A 20497-nucleotide genomic window follows, 5' to 3' on the forward strand; every position below is an offset into this window, starting at 1 on the left:
TAAGCATTTTCTTGTATAGCTATTTAAAAAACCCCAGCTGGTCCACACTCAAGATCAAGTGATCGACATAAATAAGTATCGACGCATCAGTGTTTTTCAATTTACCCTAAATTAATGGTGGGAATTGTACTTGGCTCCTAATTGTCACCCTTATTAACACCTTAAAGGAAACCAGGATGGTTATTAATTTACGCATCTTATTGGCTTGATTAACTACGGTCTGGCTAGATTAAATACAGTTATCCATCTTGCTCGAGGATGGGGAGGTGCTGGGAACGTACCAGAGATGTTTAGGGTGAGGGACATACAGCGGAGAGCCTGTTTGCGCAGCGTATGTCACAAACACAGATCCCCGTACGCGCTGCTTGAATAACTCCAGCGTTCCTGCCATCGCTAGCGTACCCTCACGTCAGCCCTTTCCTTCTCTTTCGCAAGGAGGCATCGGACAAGTTTGAGCAAAGAGCAGAAGGGCAGGACAGGCCGGTAACCAGCTTCCTTCAGATTTGACACACGAAAGCACACACGTCAGACCCATCCGCTCCCGGTCTGTCTGCCCCAGGTTGCCCTGAGCACCTCTGGTGAGCCAGCTTGCTCCTCGCTCTATCGCTCCCAGGAGAGCATCCTCCAGCCGGCAGCTCAGTCCCCGAGAAAGCTGATGGGAAAACAGGGACAGCAAACCCCGAAGTTTCCATACTGCAGCGCTCCCCAGCGGAGCCTCTCAAGGGCGGGATGGCATCATCCCTGCTGCCCCTCAGCCCCACCGTGGCCGTCCCCGAGCGCAGCTGGCGCCCCTCTGTTCCCCGGGGGCAGGGCCAGCTTGGGTCCAAGACGGAATGAAAGCAGCCTCAGAGATGATCCCTGCTCCGGCTGGAGAAAGCCCTTCGTAAACCACGAGCTGCCGAAGTGCGGCACCGCCGCGGCTCACCGCTCCGCGAGCGACCTGAGCGACAGGAGCGCGTCTGCCGGAGGGGGGTAGGGGCGTTCCGAGCAGGCCCGCTTCAGGGATTTAATGGCAGAACTTCAAAATGAGCTGATTTGTACTAACATCGATCTGGCCGCATATTTTAAGCACGAAAACCAATTCAACATAGATTTGTGCCACTCGGTGCGTTTTTCCCATTACCCACTTCAGTCTGGCAGTTGCTAACCAGCAGGCTGCACGGGACATTCACGTTTGCGCAGACAGCGCCTTTATGCTTATCTCCATTTCTAAAACCTACCGTTATCTTAAGTTTTCTTTAATGATTTAGGAAAAAAAAACATATGAAACCAGATTGTATAGCGAATTTGATAATTTTGTGCTGGTTTTGGCCTAAACTTTGTGGGGCAGCATGAGAAAGAGTCTAAACAATTGGGGGTTTGGTTTGGGGTTTTTGTACCTATCTAAAGCAAAACACATACCCTAGTTTTTGCTTTTTTAATTCCATGTAAAATATTAAAAGTTTTTCAAATACAATTTCTTTGAAACCTGCACTGTTATATTTATATTTATATTTATATTTATATTTATATTTATATTTATATTTATATTTATATTTATATTTATATTTATATTTATATTTATATTTATAAAGTATTCCTGTAGAGAGCTTTAAATATGACAATGTACAACTAAGCTCTGGAGTTGATCAGCAGAGAAACTAACACCCAGCCACCCCCGTGACATGACTGGCAGCTATTCGCACATGGGGAGTATTGTTCTTTAAGGTTTTGTCCCACTGCTTCTCTCCACAAAATTCAAAACCTTTGTCAGAATTACACTGAAGAATACATTTCAACCATTTTTATTAAAACAGTAAAGACTGAACTGTAAGAACTGACTCAAACCTGTGCTACAGAAATAAACGTTCAGCAATCCCCAAGGCCGTCTCCAGGAAACCCCGGCATAAATTCAGCTGCACGGTTGCAGCAGTTCCAGCGCCACCTTCGTGCAGAAGCGCGCTGCAACCCAAACAGGACTCCTACTGCGGCAATTACCCCGTCAGCGGCGCCAGTGCGAACTCCCTTTCTGAAATCTAGGTCCGAGGTACGCCCCCGGGTAACAAACTCATTGCATTCGTGTTTTCAAAAACATCTGCAACGTAGACAGAGCGAGGAATTATCCCTTGGAGATTTGCAGACGCTCCTTGGCCTCCTGAGTCTCCTGCTTAAGCAATTTGCAATTTCAGGACCGCATTTTCTCAACACCCACATTTCTTTCTCTTCTATCTGCTACTGTTGTTCATCACATGCTATGCTTTCTGGGGCAGAAATCACCTTCTTGCATCATGCACGCTGCACCTAGGCAAGGTGGCCCAAACCGGGCGAAGTCTGAACTTTGTCCTCACAGGCTTGCCCAGGTCTGCAGAAGAAGTTTCACCAATGAACTCGGTGCAAAAGCAATACTGCCTGTTACCGAGGGGTAGGCTGCTGGGTTAATAAATCATAACCCCTGAGCAGTCTAACACCAGTAAGTGCCTATTCTCTTTACCGAGAATGATGAATGAACAGAAGATAAATTGCCCCTCATCCTGGGATAAAATTTTCATTCCGGAGATAGGGTATGTTACTTGGCAGCAAACATTTATACAGAAACCCCGCCTTTATTTCACTGCTGGTAAATGAATAGCAAAGAAAGTTCTGTTCTGATTCTAGCTGTGTAGAACTGCGCCGTTCAAAAGCACAGTGTAGTTCTACAGAGCGTAGAGATGTCTCAGACACCATGGAAATAACCTGTATAAAATTTTCCCTGCACAAGTAGTACCTGTACTAACGCTCCTGCTCAGGTCCCTGGGCCTTCCTCAGGCCTTCCTCCAACAGGCTCAGAATTCAGATTCCTCCGATACTCCCAAAATCATTTGGCAGCCAAATGGTTGCAATTTGCCAATAACCTTCTTAAGCGGGGGAACCAAAAATGATGAGAACTGACCTTCTCTGATCACCGCCCAGCCTTACTTTACTACATCTTCAAGATATTTTTCTAGCTGCAAAAAAACTAGAACTTGACTGAGTTTAAAAAAAAAAAACAGTTATAAAGCCTAAAATCATTAATTTCAGAGCAGATGGTGTATTAAAGGCCCACCCAGTTTAGGCAGGTAGCAGCTTTCTTCCCCACCGAGCAGCTGTTATGATACAGGTCTGTAAATATTTTACACGCCCCTGTATTACACTCTCTTCCCTTTGCTCTTTTGCAGAGCGGGGAATAACAGTGGAGCAGATAGACGGGGGCTACCTCCCTCGTGAGATGCCAAAGCCCATTGCAGTTCAGCATGAACTGATGCACAAAAACACCCAGCAAAGACTCGCCCTAAATTCATCCACAGTGAAAATATGTTGCTCGCAGCTCCAGGGCTCATGGAAAACACAATGAACAGAAACAAATCCGCACCACACAGGAACGGCTTGAGTGCGACGTGATGGATGGTTTGCGTGCATGCGTGACACGAAGCAGTCTCCAAAAAAGAAGAAAAAGAAAAAAAAAAAAACACCCAAGAATGCTGAGTGCCTAAAGGAAAGCACATGCTATCAGAAGAGAGTCATAAAACAGAATTAATCCTCAAGGAGGGAAAAAAGCCAAAAGCAGAGGGACAACTTAGCAGTCCACTGGCTGCTTTTCACAGCCACTCAATACCATCCAACTCTTAGTATACCTGCAACACAAAGTTATCATCTAAACTAACAGCAGATGTAAAATACATCTCAGAAATCACGAGCATTTAACGAAATAAATGGGAGAGTAGGGTACATGAAGCAGTCTCATGGGAATATGCTGCTCACCTTTCCAGGATGACATTTTTATAGGAGAAACCCTGAAGCCCTTGCAGTTGAAGCCAATATTTACCTTTTTTTTTTTTTTTTCTCTGAAGAGAGCTGAAGGAGAGTGCCCAGCAAAAGAAACAAAAGTAAAGTTTGCCAAATTGTGGCGCTCAAATTTGGAGAGCTCTGTGCCGCTGCCGCTTACACCTGCTCTACCCCTGTCCCAGGCTGGAATATCACAACACGGAAACATATTCGTGTTACAGAAAGCAGAAAACTGTGTCGGCAGAAGGAGCCTCGAACTCTATTTTTACTACATGAGTTTCACACCTCTATGTGTGAATTTCAGTACAGATTTACCAGAGCGCTTTAGTTTATTAAAAAAGTTTTAAGTGATAAGTGATTAAAGTAAAAACTCCCATCAGCAGCTTGCAAAGCATTCTAACAAGGCACTCCTCACTTACATTACTAATTTTCACAGTTAAATTATCAGCAAATGACTCCTACTAAAACTAGGGGGAAAAAAAAATACTGTGGGTCTTGTAAAAGCGAGACTGAAATACAAGAAAACTGGGTGATCAGTGAAAGAAGAGATGAGTAAGTTACTTTGGTCTTACTTCTCGTCTATTTGGTGTTGTGATAGTAGCTGGAGTTTGACATCCCTCCCCCTCGGATGGCATGGACAGCCGTTGGAGAAGACGCTGGGTAATGACCAGGGCGGATGGGCTTGGCTGCAGAGTAAAAGTAGGAAACCAAACAAGACATTTAGCTTTCCCACGAGGTTCTCCGCCTCACCATCTCCTCCCGTACAAACCCCATTGTTTCCAAACGAGGAGACCTGCTTGGCAGAGTGTTCTGTAACCCAGCTCTGCGGAACAGCATTCCCTGACCTCGCCCAAGAACAAATACATCCATTTTTGTGACAGAGCTGTTAACCATCCCATGTGTGCCCCTCACCTCTGCAAAGAGTACGGACTGCCTATACACGGAGGGAAGTCACGACCCACGTGGTGGACAGCGATGTCCATTTTGACTATTTATATCGTTCCAGAAGGTGCTAAGACAAAGCTGTCACGGCTTTCTACCGGAGGCAGCATGCCGCAGGAAATACTGCGTGCTGCCCGGTTCCCTCTCAGGTTTTGGGACACCAGGATTAGCACCACCACCCAAAACATGATCCTTTTACTTCAGCAATGCCAACAGATCATTTCAAAAATCGCCCCATCTTCAACACCGTTCGATGGCATCACGCATTGAGATTGTGCCACAAAGATGTATCAAGCATCTGAATTATACAGGAAGACTTTTGACTCTACGCAGTCCAAGTTAAATCACAAGGAGGAGCGATCAGGGAAAAAAAAAAAAAAAGAGAGGAAGGGACGAGGTCCAGAAAGGCAAGGAAAGCATGAAAGCAGAAGGAGAGTATGTGGGGGAGGAGGAAGAAAGTGAGAGACTAATTTAAAGAGACAAGTTTTCAGGTCACTAGAAGGGCACACAAGGCCCATTATGCCATTTATTTACTGAGTTAAATAGCAGAGGCGCTTTAAACTTTAGGCGAGGCAGATTCTATTAAAAAGTGAAGTCTTTGAAGATTCCTGTGCAGCAGAGGAGAAGCAGACCCCGTGGTTCGCCCTGGACTGCTGCTTTCAAAGCTCTCTCTATTTAACCATGAGCAAACAGACCAGCCATGAAGTATGTGAGCAACCACTAACCCTTTAGCTCCGTGTCCTTACCAATTTGAGCGGAGTGTGCTCTCCGTGCCATGTTTTTGGCTCTCACGGCCTCCTTAATGCGATCTACCTCCTGCTGGTACCGCTTGCGGTCTCGCATGGCGTTCTCCTTGGCCTCCTTCAGTGCACTCTCCAGGGCCTTAACTCTCTCTGCCGTAGCTCTAAGTCGTTTTTCCAGCTTAGGAAGCTCACAACGAAGATCTGCATTATCACGTACCAACTGCAAGAAAAGACGTTTCCAAAATATCCCGTCAGAAAGTTTCTTCCATTCAACAAAATTTCACGGGGCTGATCCTGAAGGATGAGGGCTCCAGGACAAACCCTGCTGCTGCAGGACGCTCTACTACCACACCTGCTTCTCTAGACTTGAAGAGCAACTGCAGCAGAAACTCCACGTTTCTCCAGAAGGCAGAGGTGTCCAGGATTTACCAAACACTCGATCGCCTCGTTGCTTCAAAATTGCAGTGCTTAACTATGGCTTATGGACAACACTGGGTGGCATCAAAGATGCAGCGTCTCCGGTGGTTATGGCACGCTCACCTACTTGTTCCCTGCTCAAGCATATGGGAAAACTGGAAACTTCAGCGCCTCAAACATCTCTAAGAGATCACTTCAAGGCTATAAATGTGATAATTACATGCAACTCCGAATTCATGCCCTTCCTCAATTAAATACAAGCCTGAGCAACATCTATCAATTATCAGAACAACATCTAACTTTACATGCAACGACAGCCAAGACAGAGGATTGATTATTTGATAAATAAAAACCTGATGTTGCGCAGTTAGAAAATCCAGTACAATTCCTAGGGAACAGATTATACCACTGCTAGAAATCAACAAAAAACTGTTCCAAAGGAGCGATTCTCCCTTTTCTGGAGTTCAGGGAAGAAAGTGGTTTAACTACCACATTAATAATACAGTAAAGCAACAGCATGTACTAACATTCACACGCTGTTTGACAATCGAAGTGGTTTACACCTGCTAGTCCAGGCTTAGTGCCAGGAGAAAAACACAAACAAGCTAAAAAAATAAATTGTCACAATGTGCTTTTCTGTAAGTGTTGAACCCTTGTTCTACGAAATAGTTATGATATGAAATACGAGCAGGATAGTATTGCATTCAGGTCAAGTCCAATGTCATTTTTCCCTCTAAGTTTCTTACGAGATGTGGACTCCTAGGTGGTTTTGAGTAAATATACGCTAATGAGAGCTATAAAAATCTGTATCTGAAAACGCAGAAGATGCGTGAACTGAGCGCAAAGGCAGCAAAACAGTAAAAGGAAAAACACTCCTAACATGTCCTGATTTCCATATTTAGAATCTAGGTCTTCAAACCATCTGTTCCCTGGGAATCTCAAAACACAGAACCTTAGCGGACACTTGCCACGGCCCGGCACCGCTCGCTTTGGCGCTTCCGCGGGAATAAAGCGAATCTCGGACCGCGCCGTGTCTCACTAACACCAGCTTCAGAAAATCGCACTGGAGAATGTTGTGTCGCTATTCCAAAGGGAAATCCAAAGCATCTTTACTGCTCCGTGGTCTGCACCTGAGCAGTGGGACACGGTTCAAAAATACTGATACCTGGCAGAGGGTGGAAGCACACTTATTGGCAGAAATAACCCCGTTTTATCTAACAAGGTGCCACCTCGCTATCTCCACACACCACTGATATATACACACTTCCAGTACGCAGAGGGTAAGGCTCTTTCCTCGACCGATACCCAAAACACTTGCCTACTACACATCCCCTCCACCCCCCATTTGCCCAGGGGGTACACCTAGGGTGAAGGGCTCTCCATAGAGATGGACATGCCCAGAAATGACCAACCTCAGCACCCTGGGGACGCATCAGCCCTTAAGCTGCACAGAAACCCCTTCATCTTTCTTTGCTTTCATACTCTTTGCTGGTTGACTCCACTCAAGTTACCTCCAAACGTGCCACGAAGCAGCTTTAGGCCAGGAGTCAAACCTGGGGATACTCAATCCATCTAGAAACCAGCTATCGGCTGGTAATAACCCACACTTTATTCTGGTTTTTATGCATGACACCAATCCAGCGACAATTAGTCTTGCCAAAACTGCAGAATAATTCACGGAAAAAATAACTGATTATTTAACACATTCATAAGAGGTACGGGCAGTGGGAAGAGCAGCTCTAACACCAACTCCTAATGCCAAGAATTTTAGTTGAGAACTACAGGCACCGTTTCCTCAGAGAGTACAGGTTACCTTCAAAAAGCATCCTTTTAAACACAAAAAACATGTTTTTTTTTTTTCTTCTTGGAAGGACAGAAGGATGGACGCAAGGAAGCGGAGCCCCTACCTGTTTGTGAACCTTTGTAAGCTGTTCCAGGTTGTTCTCAAGAAAGGAAATTTTCTGCTTCTGCGCCGCGCTTCCACCCCCGTCGTCGCTGTCAAGTTCAACGCTCTGCACAGAGAGTTGCACCATTCAGCACAGCCAGGCAGAAACTCAAAAGGAAGCTCAGGTCTTTTGTGAATCTAAGCTTCCCAAAAGGCAGAAAAGTCTTCCAGAGCCCCAGATGAAAGAGAATTTATTTTATCTTAAATATCATTTGATATTTAAGAGCTACATTCCTCACGACATAAAACATAAACTATTCTTACTGGACAATTATGGGGGAATCTTGCACAGGGAAATCACAGATTTTAGTGGGGAAAACCTCTTTTCCCCTCTTTTTTCCACTCCTGAGAGACATTTTTATGTAATATGGGTTTTCAAACTTTAAAAAGTATAACAATTCTTCCCCAAAACTGTTAAAAATAAATTAATTTCTGCCAAATAATAATAATTCTGCCAGGAAAAGGCTGACTAGTCCCAAGCCCATAGAAAGAAAGGGCCACAGCATTCAGCGTAGCGTATGTTAGTGCAAGTTACACTGAATAATTTCTGGTACCCATTAACACCATCTGTGAGAATTTTGTAACTGAACAGAATTGGATCGGTTTGTTTCCCTTAACCACCACGACTTGTCCTTAACAAATTGGGAGCAAATAAAAGCTAATAAACATCAGAACAGTTTTAATCTTATTACTCATCGTTATTGAAAAAGTCAATATCCCATTTAATGACAACACGCACCAAAGGCTTCCAGCAAATCCCAAGAACAGTGCAAAAAAGAGAAGACTTTGGTTTAAAATAGTAGAGCCTTACTTTTTTAACGCGGGTGGTGAGATCTTGGACAAACAGTTTGCGCAGGTTGTGAAGAGTCTGAAGTTCTCTTGCCTGGGATCAAAATAATGAAAAAAAAAAAAAAAAAAAAAGCACAAACCAGTAAGACACAGTAGATGCTCTGGTGTTAAAATTCTCCTCAGATTCGTGTTGATAATAGGACTTTATTGCGATTTACTGATCGAGATGGACCTGCCCGTAGGCAGACGCAGCTCACAGACAGGCGGTGCCCACGCTGTTCCCCCCCGGAGGAGCTCTGGCACCTCCCAAGGTGTTCACCACACCAAAGCTACTTCTGAAAACACGCGGACTCTGCCGTAGGGCGCGGGAAGACAACAGCAGCAAGCTGGAGTCTCACCAACGGGCCGCGGTTGCACGCGCAGCGATGGGAAAGAGCTCCGCGCTCGCTCTCTAGCGAACGCACTGGCCCGCTCCGAAATGCTTACTCACAGGCACTGAAGATGTTTAAGTGCTTTTTAAGTTTTGGCAAAAATCCAGGCTTTCCCAGCTTTTTTTTTTTTAAATATGCACCAACTTCTCAGGCTCAGCGAAACAATCACCTTACTGCAGGCTGGAGGTGGGACACAAGAAGTGGGAGCCCTGCACCTACTGCCAAGAAGGATGGAAGCACCGATCCGTTTGCAGGAAAAGAAACTACGTGGACAGGCAGTTCACTCCAACTCTGACTAGAAGCCAAAAAAGAGAAGCTTCCTTCGTGGACTGCTAGAAACCACACTTTACAAGCACAGCTTGCTTCTCTACGAGGGCTGTGGTACCCAGAAGGGGCACCATGTGCTGCTCCAACTGAAACGCAGCTGCAGAGCACACGCCTCCCCGAGAGCTCCCGTTCGGGGTGCTGCCCCCGCAGACCACCACCCCGTAACTCGCCCCGCCATGGGACCTTCCTCACCAGCCCAGCACTGGCAAGGAGAAGGAGTCAAAGAAAAGCAGCAGCTTGTGGTCCCACCCAAACTGTTCTTCAGCCCTTCCCTCTCAAAGCAATCACCCGAACGGCACGCGATGCCCATGGAGCCCGACGCCTCCCCACACCGGCGGGCAGGGATGAGCCAGAGTTTGCCCTTCAATGGCTCACGTTTTCCTGCAATTCGCTACGCTTGATTTTTAGTTCCTGCTGCCACAATTATTAAAACTCTGACAAAGTGAACACACTTTTAATGTAAGCTAGTTCAAAGATGTTTACTGAAAAATTAAAAAACATACCATCTGGGTTTCTGCTGCCTAACTCTGACGGCCAGCTGCCTTACTCATTCGGCGTACGGGGCAAATCAAGTCTACGTGCAAGCTCTACAAGTATCGTATCAGAAAGGCCGGTTAAATCTGTCCCTCACACGAGTTTATTTTAACAAGGGTTATGTCTGGGGGAGCCATCAGGCGTCAAAGCTGAAAGGACCCAAACAGCTCAGCTTCAGTAATGAACTCCAGCTGATCCTGGGGCCACTAAAGCTTAGTTTTTAAAGCATCACACAGCAGAGAAAATGCTGGTTTTGTGTTAATAACCATGCTAACCCCAGCAAAAATCACTGCTAATAACCATGTTAACTCTAGCAAAAATCACTGCTAATAACCATGCTAACCCTAGCAAAAATCACTGCTAATAACCATGCTAACCCTAGCAAAAATCACTCTGTGATGCTCCTAACCCAGCTATGGTTTTGACCAGCTTCTGAGATCTCTGAGAAAGCTTGCATGTTTTACAGACAGATGAAAATGTAGCTTCCCATGCAATTGTGCGGCAACAGCTTCACGACCGAGGTCGTCCCTCACAGAGTGCATTTTTAACCTTGCGTGCACAACACCGTGTGTCTCTGTAAGCTGTCATACTGGAGAGGTTAGGGGCAGGTACGTATCACCCAATTGCAGCTACACTGCTCAGTATGGTGGTTATTTCAAGTGATTTGAAGGAACAAGGACAGCAAAACACCGGTAAACTCATCAGTGATAGCTCATTCACAGGAGGCAACAATAATAGTATTTAATCTTAAATTTTAAAATTCAATTTCATGATCTGGCAAAATGCACGAATTTAGCCTATTATGATATAAATTGGTCATTTCTTTGGGCACAGATAACAAGTGTTTGGTAATAGATCAGATGAAGACCTAGGGGGGGAAAAAAGCTCAACGAAGTGTACTTAAGACATACCACTGTTTCCTCCAGCCCCTTAAGATCTTCTCTTGCTTGTTCCCTTTTATCATTCAGCAGTCTAGAAAGATCACAACATTGAAGACAAGTCAAAAATGTTGAAGTCACATAAAACAGAAGAGAATCAATCAACATTCAGTTCGAGTAGAACATCTGCAGATGGGCGTGAGCAAACTGTACGTCTCTGCAGCTGTAATTATGCTTTTGACTGTCCCAAATACGCAGCTTTCCCACACGGAATGGCTGAGCCACCATCTCCAGGTTTTGTGTCCACACATGAAATTTTTCTCTCTCATTTCCAGGAAAAGCTTTTACTCAGATGTCTGATTTATTACTTGAAAAGCAAAACGGAACAAAACAAAAAGACAAAAACCCCCACCCAACCCCCCCAACTTCTTTCTTGTTTGTTTTTGCTGTGCATGAAGGAATGAGGGGTTTAACACCTGCTACGACATTTCATAACACCAGAGCTCTAAAAGAAGTCTTTTTTGGCAAGCATCAAGCCCACTATTGAAAAGCCTATGATATAAAACCAGGGAGTAGCTGGCAATCATTATTAGCACTGCACGCTGGCTTTGTCACTGACGTGCTATTTTCAGTGTGACTGTTTCACCACAAGCGCCTCTCACTAGCACACGTCCTGGGCACACATTAAGAGACGCTACATTCAAGGACCCCCGATAAGAACACTGTTGACTTACATGAGCTTTTCCAGTTTCATTTCTCTTTCTTGGTCCTCGATTTTCAATTTATCATAATCAGCACTCAGTTTCTCTTGTTCCAGTTGCAGCTTCTGATTCATACTAGAACGTGAAAGAAAAAGCACAGCTCACCCTGAACCCCATAAACGAGGGTGGGGAAATCTCCGTGAGCAAGATGGGGTTAGACAAGCTAAAGCCTAACTGTCTACTGAAAAATTTGGAAAGAAATTCAGCACAAAGAATCTGAAGAACACTATTTTAAAATAATGGAGAACTAAATTCCTTGCTTCCTTTATCTTACAGGTGACAAACCGTCCCTGCAATCTTTCTGTCCCGCTTCCTCATGTTTCTCGTTTCCCTATTATGAGACTTTGGCCACACAACAAATACGCTGCAAGAAGGAACACTCCATCAGGACTGCCTGGGGTTTATGAACACTGACAAAAAGAAGAGCGCAGGCGCAAAGAACCCCGTTTGTCACGTGCTGCAGTAGCTGACCAACAGTTACACTGCTGTGTCAGGAAGAAATATTAAGGGTCTGAAAACGGGACACGTTCGCGTCACCCAGACTCTCAGAAAGTCTGTGGCAGGACTAGTTGCTACAAGAAGCCCTCAAAACCTTTGTCTTTTAAAATCTTTTCTCCTCCAAGCTTCTCTCACCTACTGACCTGCAGGTGTAACGTTATTATTTCTTTTTCCTCTCTGTAATTTTATGGGCTCGTTAAAGCTCCCCAATAAAGAACTACGCACTATAATCCACCGTGCAAAATAATTAGAGGGTTGGCTGTTGCATGTAAGGACATTGCTTTCTGTAAGACACCTTAAACATATAGACATCAAGTCAAACTAACAAAACCAACCCCGAGACATCCCTACAGTGTCACAGAGCAGGACGGGAACAGAGGAAGTGGTGAAGCGAGTGAACATACTCCCTGATTTCATCAATTATTTTCTGCTTCTCTTCAATCTCATCCCTCAGCCTGGACAGCTGCTTCTGGTGGGCTTCCCTGTGACTCTCCATCTGCTGCTCCAGTGCCTTCTGCGGAGTGCAAAGACCAGAGCCATACATGAAGCAGAAACCAAGGAACAGCCCGCTAAGCTTCCTCCTTACCTGTCAGCTCCATCAACCCGTCTTTCTGGATCTGAGCGAAGCTTATCGACCCAGGTTAATTCAGGAATCTGCCTGGTGTATCTTTCTGTGATTACAAAACTGTGCATCTACTCAGCCAAGCGTTTAATCCAGACGGTTTTTAGCAACAGATGCACACCAATTTCTACTCGTTTTCTTGCAAAAACTACCGCATATGAAAGCCAGGGTCTTAGCATATCAAGTGCCAAGACTGACACTGTTTTTACCAGTCCTCTATTATTTCACCTGCTTATTCACCAAGAAAATATGTGTACAGCTATACCTGTGACAGAAGTAAACCCCAAAACACCCTCTCCCTCTCTGTGAATTGTTTATCCACTGTTATTTAAACTCTAGGCTTAGAGATAGCTCAAGTAGTAAGAAAAACTCAATGCCTCCCTTTACGTTGCCAATAAAAGATTTGCTTTTTGTCTTCCAACTGCGAGGAGTAACTGTACAACTGCTTTAATAACTTCAGCTTCTTAGAATGGAGGTAAAAGTTCTGAAGCTGACAAACCTCTATCGCTATCCTTGTAAAACTGTATTTTTCCTTTTCTGCGATTTGCAACCCCATCCGAAACACAGCTCCCACGTTATCGCCTAACCTTGCTTTGCATCCCAAAGGAAGAAGAAAATACCAGAACACAGGGTTATATTTCACTATTATTTCTAGGAGAGAGTCAGAATCCTCGCCAAATTATTTGGGAGAGCGGCCTCGTTTTTATGAAATTTTTTAGTACCTCAATTACGTTAACCCCAGTAGCCTGATTCACTACTGAGCAAACTGACTTTCAGCAGAGGTCCACCGGCAAAAAATTAAGAGTAACATAGAGGTGACTCAATGTCATTTTTCAGCCATATATAACAAAACTGTTCTCAACTCTGGACACAATATACTGGGTCTTGTATTTCGGTTCTCCGCCCGCGTGATGTGAGAAACCCAGGCATCTCCCGCTCAGCAAACAGAATCTGCTGAACCTCTCCTCTCTTTGAAGAGGGCGCAGCTTACAAACTGGTCTGAGGAGACACGCTCACCTCAGACAGTCAGAACGTAACTTGCTCTTTGCCATCACCTGGTCAACCACCTCAATACCTGCAAGTTCTCTAACTGCACACTGCAAAGCTCGCTCAGCCACGTAAGGTCAGGTTTTCTGACAGAGGCTGGCCGTGGTTTCTAGAAGCACCCAACGTGCAGAGGAAGACAAAATTACCCCCTAATTGTCAGCTTAACGAAGGATCTCACTGAGAAACGCCCTCTAAAACCGCAGCACGCCGTACTACCTTCATCTCCTCCGCGTCCTGAAGCCGGGTCAGATGCTCCTTCTCCTTATCCTTGAAACTGACTTCGTGCATTTTTTCTGTTTAAAGTCGGAGACAGTTGAGAATTACCCACACAATTCCAGGACACGCCACATCCAGCCATTTGAAAACCCAACCAGCTCCTCTTTTTGCAGCGGGATCAGGGGGGACAGCTTTGGAGGGGCAGAAACAGCCACGGTTTGCAGTACCCAAGCTGTGCCCATGCTGCCCAAACCCCTTTTTCCTTTACTAACGGGCTACATGGTTTTCAGCCCACCCAGCACCTTTCCAACCCACCCTGTCTCCTTACAACCCTGCTTGTCACAACCTTCCTTGTCCTTTTTCACTTTCTGCTGGGAAATGATGCCTCCAGAACCAGGACATTTCTTATGAGTGGGGCAGGAAGATCAAAGTTGGAAGAAAAATTCTATTCTAAAAACGCAGGAGATGTAGAAAAAAAAAACGAATAAAAATATCTTGTCACCACCTGCTGCTCTCAAGAGTCAGAGAAGATCCCTCGTGCGAAAATCCAGAATAACGTTAAGGCTACTTGGTCACATGGTAATTTCACATAAACGGGGAGCTTAGCAATGCTACAAGAACTGCTTTTGATACACATTGTCCACGTTAAATCAGAAAGGGAAACCCCAGCAGTTCTTAAAGTGAAGTCAGCTGGATCCTAGAGAGGAGCTAGGAAAGACCCACCTTTTACTTGACCCTAAGGGAAGCAGCTCTCGAGGCAGAGCGTTTGCCCGAGGGACAACTGACATTAGACAGATGTCCAAGAGCATTACAGAACAGAGATTTAGCAAGATTGATTGGTGCTGTTTGGCTAAAGTATTTGGGGGTTTGGTTTTGTTTTGAATTTTTCATTTATTTCTTTATTTTTATTTCTGCCATCGTTAAAGCACAAGGGGAAACGTGTCGTAAAGTTTTTGATTCTTTTGAAAAATTAAGTTTCTCTGTAATTTTGTGAATGGCCTAGGCTGAAAGTGATAATTCTGGTTTTATCCGAAGTGCAAAGTGTCAAATACCCCGAATCACAACTTTATGCCTTCACTGCAAAACACTAAGCAGTCAATAAAATGGTGTAGGACTTCTGTACACGCGATGCTTCAGCCAAGACTGAATTCTCTAAGACACAGCTGATAGAAGAAACGATGACCACAAGATCCAATGTTGTACCTTGAGCACGTAACTTGGCAAGTTCTTCATTGAGAGAGTCCTGTGACTCTTCCAGCTGCCTTCTCTTCTGCTCCATATTTTGCATGTAGTCCGTAAGGGATTTGATCTTTGCTTCATGCTTTAAAGACAAGAGCAACGAGAGGTGAGTACCACAGCTTGTCACCTAGGAATGCAGGTCCTGTCCTACATAAAGGAGGAAAACCAGAAAGGTCTCCACATCCAGGAGAAAACACAGCAGAACATCTGAGAAGGAGCTAACGGATCAAAACAGGCCGCACTTTTAAAGGTCACACTTAGCAGCCCAAGACACATACTGAACAGTGCAGGCAGTAATTCCAAAACACCGTTGGAAGCTCGTGGCTTGATGTTAAACCAACAGCAGCAGCTTTCTAAAACCAGCTGAACGCCGGGCTTCTGAGGTGGCTTCCTGAATGCTTCAACTGCAGAAGCTCAGGTCGACTTTCCCCAGCCATCTCGATGGTTTGTTTCTTGCTATCATCCTTTTTGACTAGAAGGGCTTATGTTTAAATAGAAAATAGTGAAGAATGCAGTGAAAACATCAAAAATGGAATTAAAATGTTCTAAGTTGGTGATAAAATTAAGGTACTGGCTGGGAATTATTACATCCTATTAGCAAGGCCACTGAGGCACTTGTGGGTCACTGTTCTTAAAGTTCACCTTGGCAGAGAGGGCTTGAGACCTCTGGGTTGGTGCTACTGTAAAGACCAGACTGGAGAGGACTAACCCTTAGCAGGAACTGACTTAGCAGGTTCAGACCCTCCTGGCACTGAGGTCTCCAGGAAGGGAAGGCTGCCTGCCCAAGCTCACCATCATCATCATCAATGGCTAGGAGTCCCTCCCCGTCTTTCCTGCAGGCTCCCTGTAAGTACCGTAATAAAGACATTCTGCTGCAGGGCACAGGGCTACCCTTGCTCCAGCTTTTCTCAGACAGATTTCTTCGGTGGCAGATGAAAGAGAGTGAACTGTGTCGTCCCCTCCCCTTCACATGTCCACTTCAAAGCACGAGCTAGCCCCCTCTCCTGCAGCAGGCTGCAGCAAGCGTCGCTGCTCCTAACGGCCACCCACTGTGAAGCCCTCCTACCATCTGGATTTCTACCTTACAGAGCAGGGTTTTCCATAACCTATTACCATATCTATTGCTGCCTAGTTATCTTGGTAGCACACTGACAGGACAGGTACAGGGGGGGCTCTCCAAATGTTTTCCTAGTGAACCACACAACCACTGCTCCCTTTCTCAGACTGCTTTTAAAGTGAAGGTTCAAGATACAAATTCTCACTGAGGAAATCGCTCCGAGGGGGACCTTCAGTATTACGCCACAGAACACATTTGGAGATCTGCAGCAGGACGCGATCTTGCCACAGAACGTGCTGAAACACACGGAGGGGGAGGGATGGGAGGAGAAAACGCAAAAAAAAAAAAAACCAGACAAGAGAAACACCACTCTGCTCCCTTAAGTCTCATTTCTCCCTCCCAGCACCCACATTTCACGAGGGGGGAGGCTGAGAAAGTCATCGAACCTTGCTGCAAAGGGACAAGGGAGGAAGAAGCGTACTTGTGAAATGAGGAGCTGGCAAGCGGCAAGCTCCCTCTCGCTGGCGTTCATCTTCCTGTTGGAGTCTATCTGGGCGCTCTCCAGCTGCTTGCTGCGGTTCACCAGGGACTTCACCTCGGACTTCATCTTGCTGATGTAAAGCCGCGCCATGGTGAACTCCTCCTCAATCACCCCGTTCACATCTGCCAACTAAACACACAGAAGATTGCAATCTTGAAGGTCTGGTTCTGACAGGTAAGTCAACACAAAGGAGTCTTCCTGCTGTCACACTCTTGTCTGGAGATAGGAAGCCTCTGTGAAAGCACAGCAGCAGCAGCAGCCCTCAAGGAGTACGCACGGACCTTCAGGTCACCTTTAAACATGTCATACCACTCTGTTTCTTACCATCTTCACTGATAAGCCTCAAAAGTGCAAAATAAAGGCTTGTGCCTTCATCGATTTAGTGGTTCAACATCTAAAATAATCAAGTCACGACAAGAGCATATTTTGGAGAAATGTTTCTCGTGTCACCAGCACGGGACATTTTCCTTCTTTCAAACTGCTAAAAGCTGAAGAGTATTTTCAAAGTACTCCTTAAAGAAGTCTCCTCTTGAAGGGCTGAGCTTTTTCAATAAGAAGCTGTAAGACAGACATGTGTCTGGAAATCTCGCCTGGCAAGAGAAAAGTAATTGCTCTCATCTCCAAATACTACAGTTTATCATTCTATTTATACATCATTTCCTTCCCTGGTTGAATGTGGTGCCTTTTATTTGTATGTCTTTCTCTTCATGATTTTTCTTTGACTACTTAACTCCTGTAACCCACTGAGGAGCTGTGAAGGTTCTCCTTGAACTAGCAACTTCAGCTGCTTTTTGCCTTTTTCCCAGCACCGCCAAGGGGAAGGCAACACGTGCTGTATCTTCTCCCAGCAGCCTAAGAAATGTGGCTGCTTCCAAAACTCTGAGTCTGGTCTGAAATTAGACGCGCTTTGAGAAGACCCTAATTGCCAACAAATTTGAAATTATTCTTCTAAAAGCTTCTCAATCTGCCCTTATTTACAGTGACAGCTGTCCTGCAAAACGCTGACATCTTAGTTACTATAAAAATGTGTATCAAACAGCCTTTGCCTCCATTTTCAAAGATCTCCTCTCACAGTTCCTATTACAACGGCCACCAGAGGTTGCTGTAACATCTTAGCAAAGTCTGGTCTTGTGGTCCTGGCATCTGCATAACCACACCAGACAACAGGGATCCTCTGTCCTCTGCAGTTCAGAGCGGGGCTGGAGCATCCGTTGATCTACGGGGGCTTTAGCAGGATATCGACACCTCTCAGAGTCAACTCAAAGCACTCCAGCCACACGCAGGCGCTTGCAGCTTTGAACGTTCAGGGAAGTTGATTGCTCAAAAACTGAGAGGTGAACGAAAAGCAAGAAAATGCTGGCCAAAATTTGTACCAAGGCACATTCAGATACCAAGGGTTCTGCTGCTTCAACCACCTCCACTCCCTTTATTACCTTCTTACTTCAGAGAAAAACGATCCTCTGTAAAATTTTCCCTCTATAAAGGTGATTAGTCAATGCACAGAAGTTCAGCTGGTCTTACTGTCATGTAATTATTGATGTGGTATCCAGCACGAATTCACCAGTGCTGGAGATCAGTAATTTTAAAGCAGCTTGTGTTCAGAAACACACACGAAAGCATGGGCTCTTCGACGAAGGCAGCTGCTGTTGAAAGGTAAGAAACACCAGGACGCAGAAAACACAATTTCCGTGCAGATCCTTTCCTTCGGGTGCCCTGGACAGCCATCAGTACAGACCTCTGGCTTTGAGAACTGTTTGCCTTCAGCTACACAACAGTTTTGGGACAGACTTCGAACAAAAAGGCGGCCACCCAGAAGCCAAATCTCACCCATATGGATTCTTCAGATTCTGGGTCGGGCCTACAAAAGAGTAGGGCTACGGGGGGTATCGTTCTGGGGGGGAACTCGGTCCCCCCCCACGAATAAATGCACCAATGCACAGAAGGGCTGCATCAGTCTGGCCCCAAACGCTGAGCTGGGAATAAAAGTGGGAATTGTGTGCACAGACACTGACCACCTCTGCTGCAGACAAAGAGCTCTTCAGTATTTCACCCTGTGCTTTAGCCGGGACCTAAAGGGCAGTGTCCTGGGAGAGGACGGCTGCACCACACGTACTCCACAACAAGTATTTTTACGTTGCAGGAGGAGGGTAGGGGCAAGAACGAAAGACAGCCAACTTACTGTTTTCACATCATTAGTACCGATGATTCCTCCAATCTCTCCCAGGTCCTTAAGCAGCAAGTTCAAGATTTCCGTAGCTCTCTTCTTCTGGTGGTTGCTGAGCTCCTGCAACTGGCCCAGCTCCCTCTGGGTCGTGGTCAGGGCGCTCTGAAAAGGTTTAAAAGCGAGAGTCACCCTCCCCTCTGCAGAGTGGGCATCAGGTTCTTCCGGGAGATCGAGGTTACGCGGTATTGTCTTGGATTTTCCCGAGCGTGCCCATGTGCCGACACGTACAATTCCACCTTGCCATAATCCACTTTCTCAACTCGCTTGCTAACAAGGCTACTTTAGATTTATTAAATGTAGTAAATCCGGTAAGAATCTTATTTGCATAATACATGTCAAAGAAGGTTAATCACAGAGAAACAGGTATAGAAGGATATAAAATTCCGTTTTTTTTTTTTTTTTTCCAAATGGATTTCATCGTAATCTGTTTTACCGAAGTGGATAACAAAGTCTTCCATGAAAACAGCCCTGTTAACAGCTCCCTCAGTTTGCATAATGAATTAAGGAACAAAGATGCATTAAGCTAGTAAGCCAATCTGGACTTTTCTCAGAGCAGATTTTTTTTTCCTTCAGATCAGTACGCAGCAGCTGAAAAAGCTGCTATTTTTCCTGACTCCTTCCTTGAGATCCCCTGACTCTGTATAAAATCCCTGCTCCCTGGCACAGAGTCCAGAGAAACACAAAGCGCTTCAATTGCATAAAGCAGATTTCCACATCTTTCTTGGCCAAATACAGTTTCTAAATAACCCAGACACAGAACGGCCAGTTCTCACATTCAGCTCAGTTGCTGCTATGGCGGGTGAAATACAGGGGTTGCAAGAGAGCCACAACCTGCCATCAGCCTCCACAGGGCAGTTACTGAATGACCTTCATTTTATCATTCGATTAAGATAGAAGAGAGAGGGCAGCATCAGCAAATACGGATCTTTTAACAGTTTCCCTGACACTCCACCTATTATACCACGTAATAACACACTTGGCAGCGTATCCGAAAGATCCCTGAAATGGCACAGGCTAGCAGTTATCTGTGGAAATCTTCAGGGGAGGTGCAGAGTTAGGGGGCGAGGAGGGGACCAGCGCTATGAACCACTCGCTCTTACACTCTTCTGTGCCAGCTCGTCAGCCAGCTGCTCGTTGGCCCTTGTTTTGTCCTCCACTTCTTGGGATTTCTGGTCGTAATTGACAGCTAATTCTTCCAGGGCTTGAAGGACCTCTTTCACTTCGTCCTTCGCTGCTTCGTTCTCAATCTGAAGACGGGTCAGCTCCTCTTGAATCTTCTCGTAATCTCTCCTAGTGGAGGCCAGAAGCTGGAAACCAGATATCACAGAAGTGTTAAGTCACCCAAGAACTCAATTCAAAAGACAACAGGGAAAAGGGCAAAAACAGACAAAGCGAGAAGGAAAGCGTGAGCACGCGGGCATGGGTGCGGGAGAGAAAGCGGGAGAGGAGAAATCCTGCAACTCTACCAGAAACAGCACCAGTTTCAGCATCAGTGTATTTGAAGGA

General features: G+C 45.5%; 1 protein-coding gene across 4 annotated transcripts in view; it reads right to left on the reverse strand.

The window, feature by feature from the left end:
- Positions 1-4359: 4359 nt before the first annotated feature.
- KIF5C (kinesin family member 5C) overlaps positions 4360-20497 on the reverse strand; it is a 77869-nt gene continuing 61731 nt past the window's right edge. For 2 of the 4 annotated variants that reach the window (XM_086465133.1, XM_086465131.1), the window contains 12 exons: positions 20092-20298; positions 18947-19093; positions 16708-16896; positions 15134-15251; positions 13931-14007; positions 12450-12559; positions 11521-11622; positions 10820-10880; positions 8639-8710; positions 7790-7894; positions 5469-5685; positions 4360-4466 (listed from right to left, as the gene is read on the reverse strand). In XM_086465133.1, coding sequence (XP_086321259.1) covers positions 4360-4466; positions 5469-5685; positions 7790-7894; positions 8639-8710; positions 10820-10880; positions 11521-11622; positions 12450-12559; positions 13931-14007; positions 15134-15251; positions 16708-16896; positions 18947-19093; positions 20092-20298 — 1512 coding nt within the window. Of the gene's footprint in view, positions 4467-5468; positions 5686-7789; positions 7895-8638; positions 8711-10819; positions 10881-11520; positions 11623-12449; positions 12560-13930; positions 14008-15133; positions 15289-16672; positions 16897-18942; positions 19094-20091; positions 20299-20497 lie in introns of all 4 variants that reach the window. The other 2 variants (XM_086465130.1, XM_086465132.1) reach the window with 2 other exon arrangements.

This window comes from Leptosomus discolor, chromosome 5 (genome assembly GCF_034619465.1).
Source record: "Leptosomus discolor isolate bLepDis1 chromosome 5, bLepDis1.hap2, whole genome shotgun sequence".
NCBI lineage: Eukaryota > Metazoa > Chordata > Aves > Leptosomiformes > Leptosomidae > Leptosomus > Leptosomus discolor.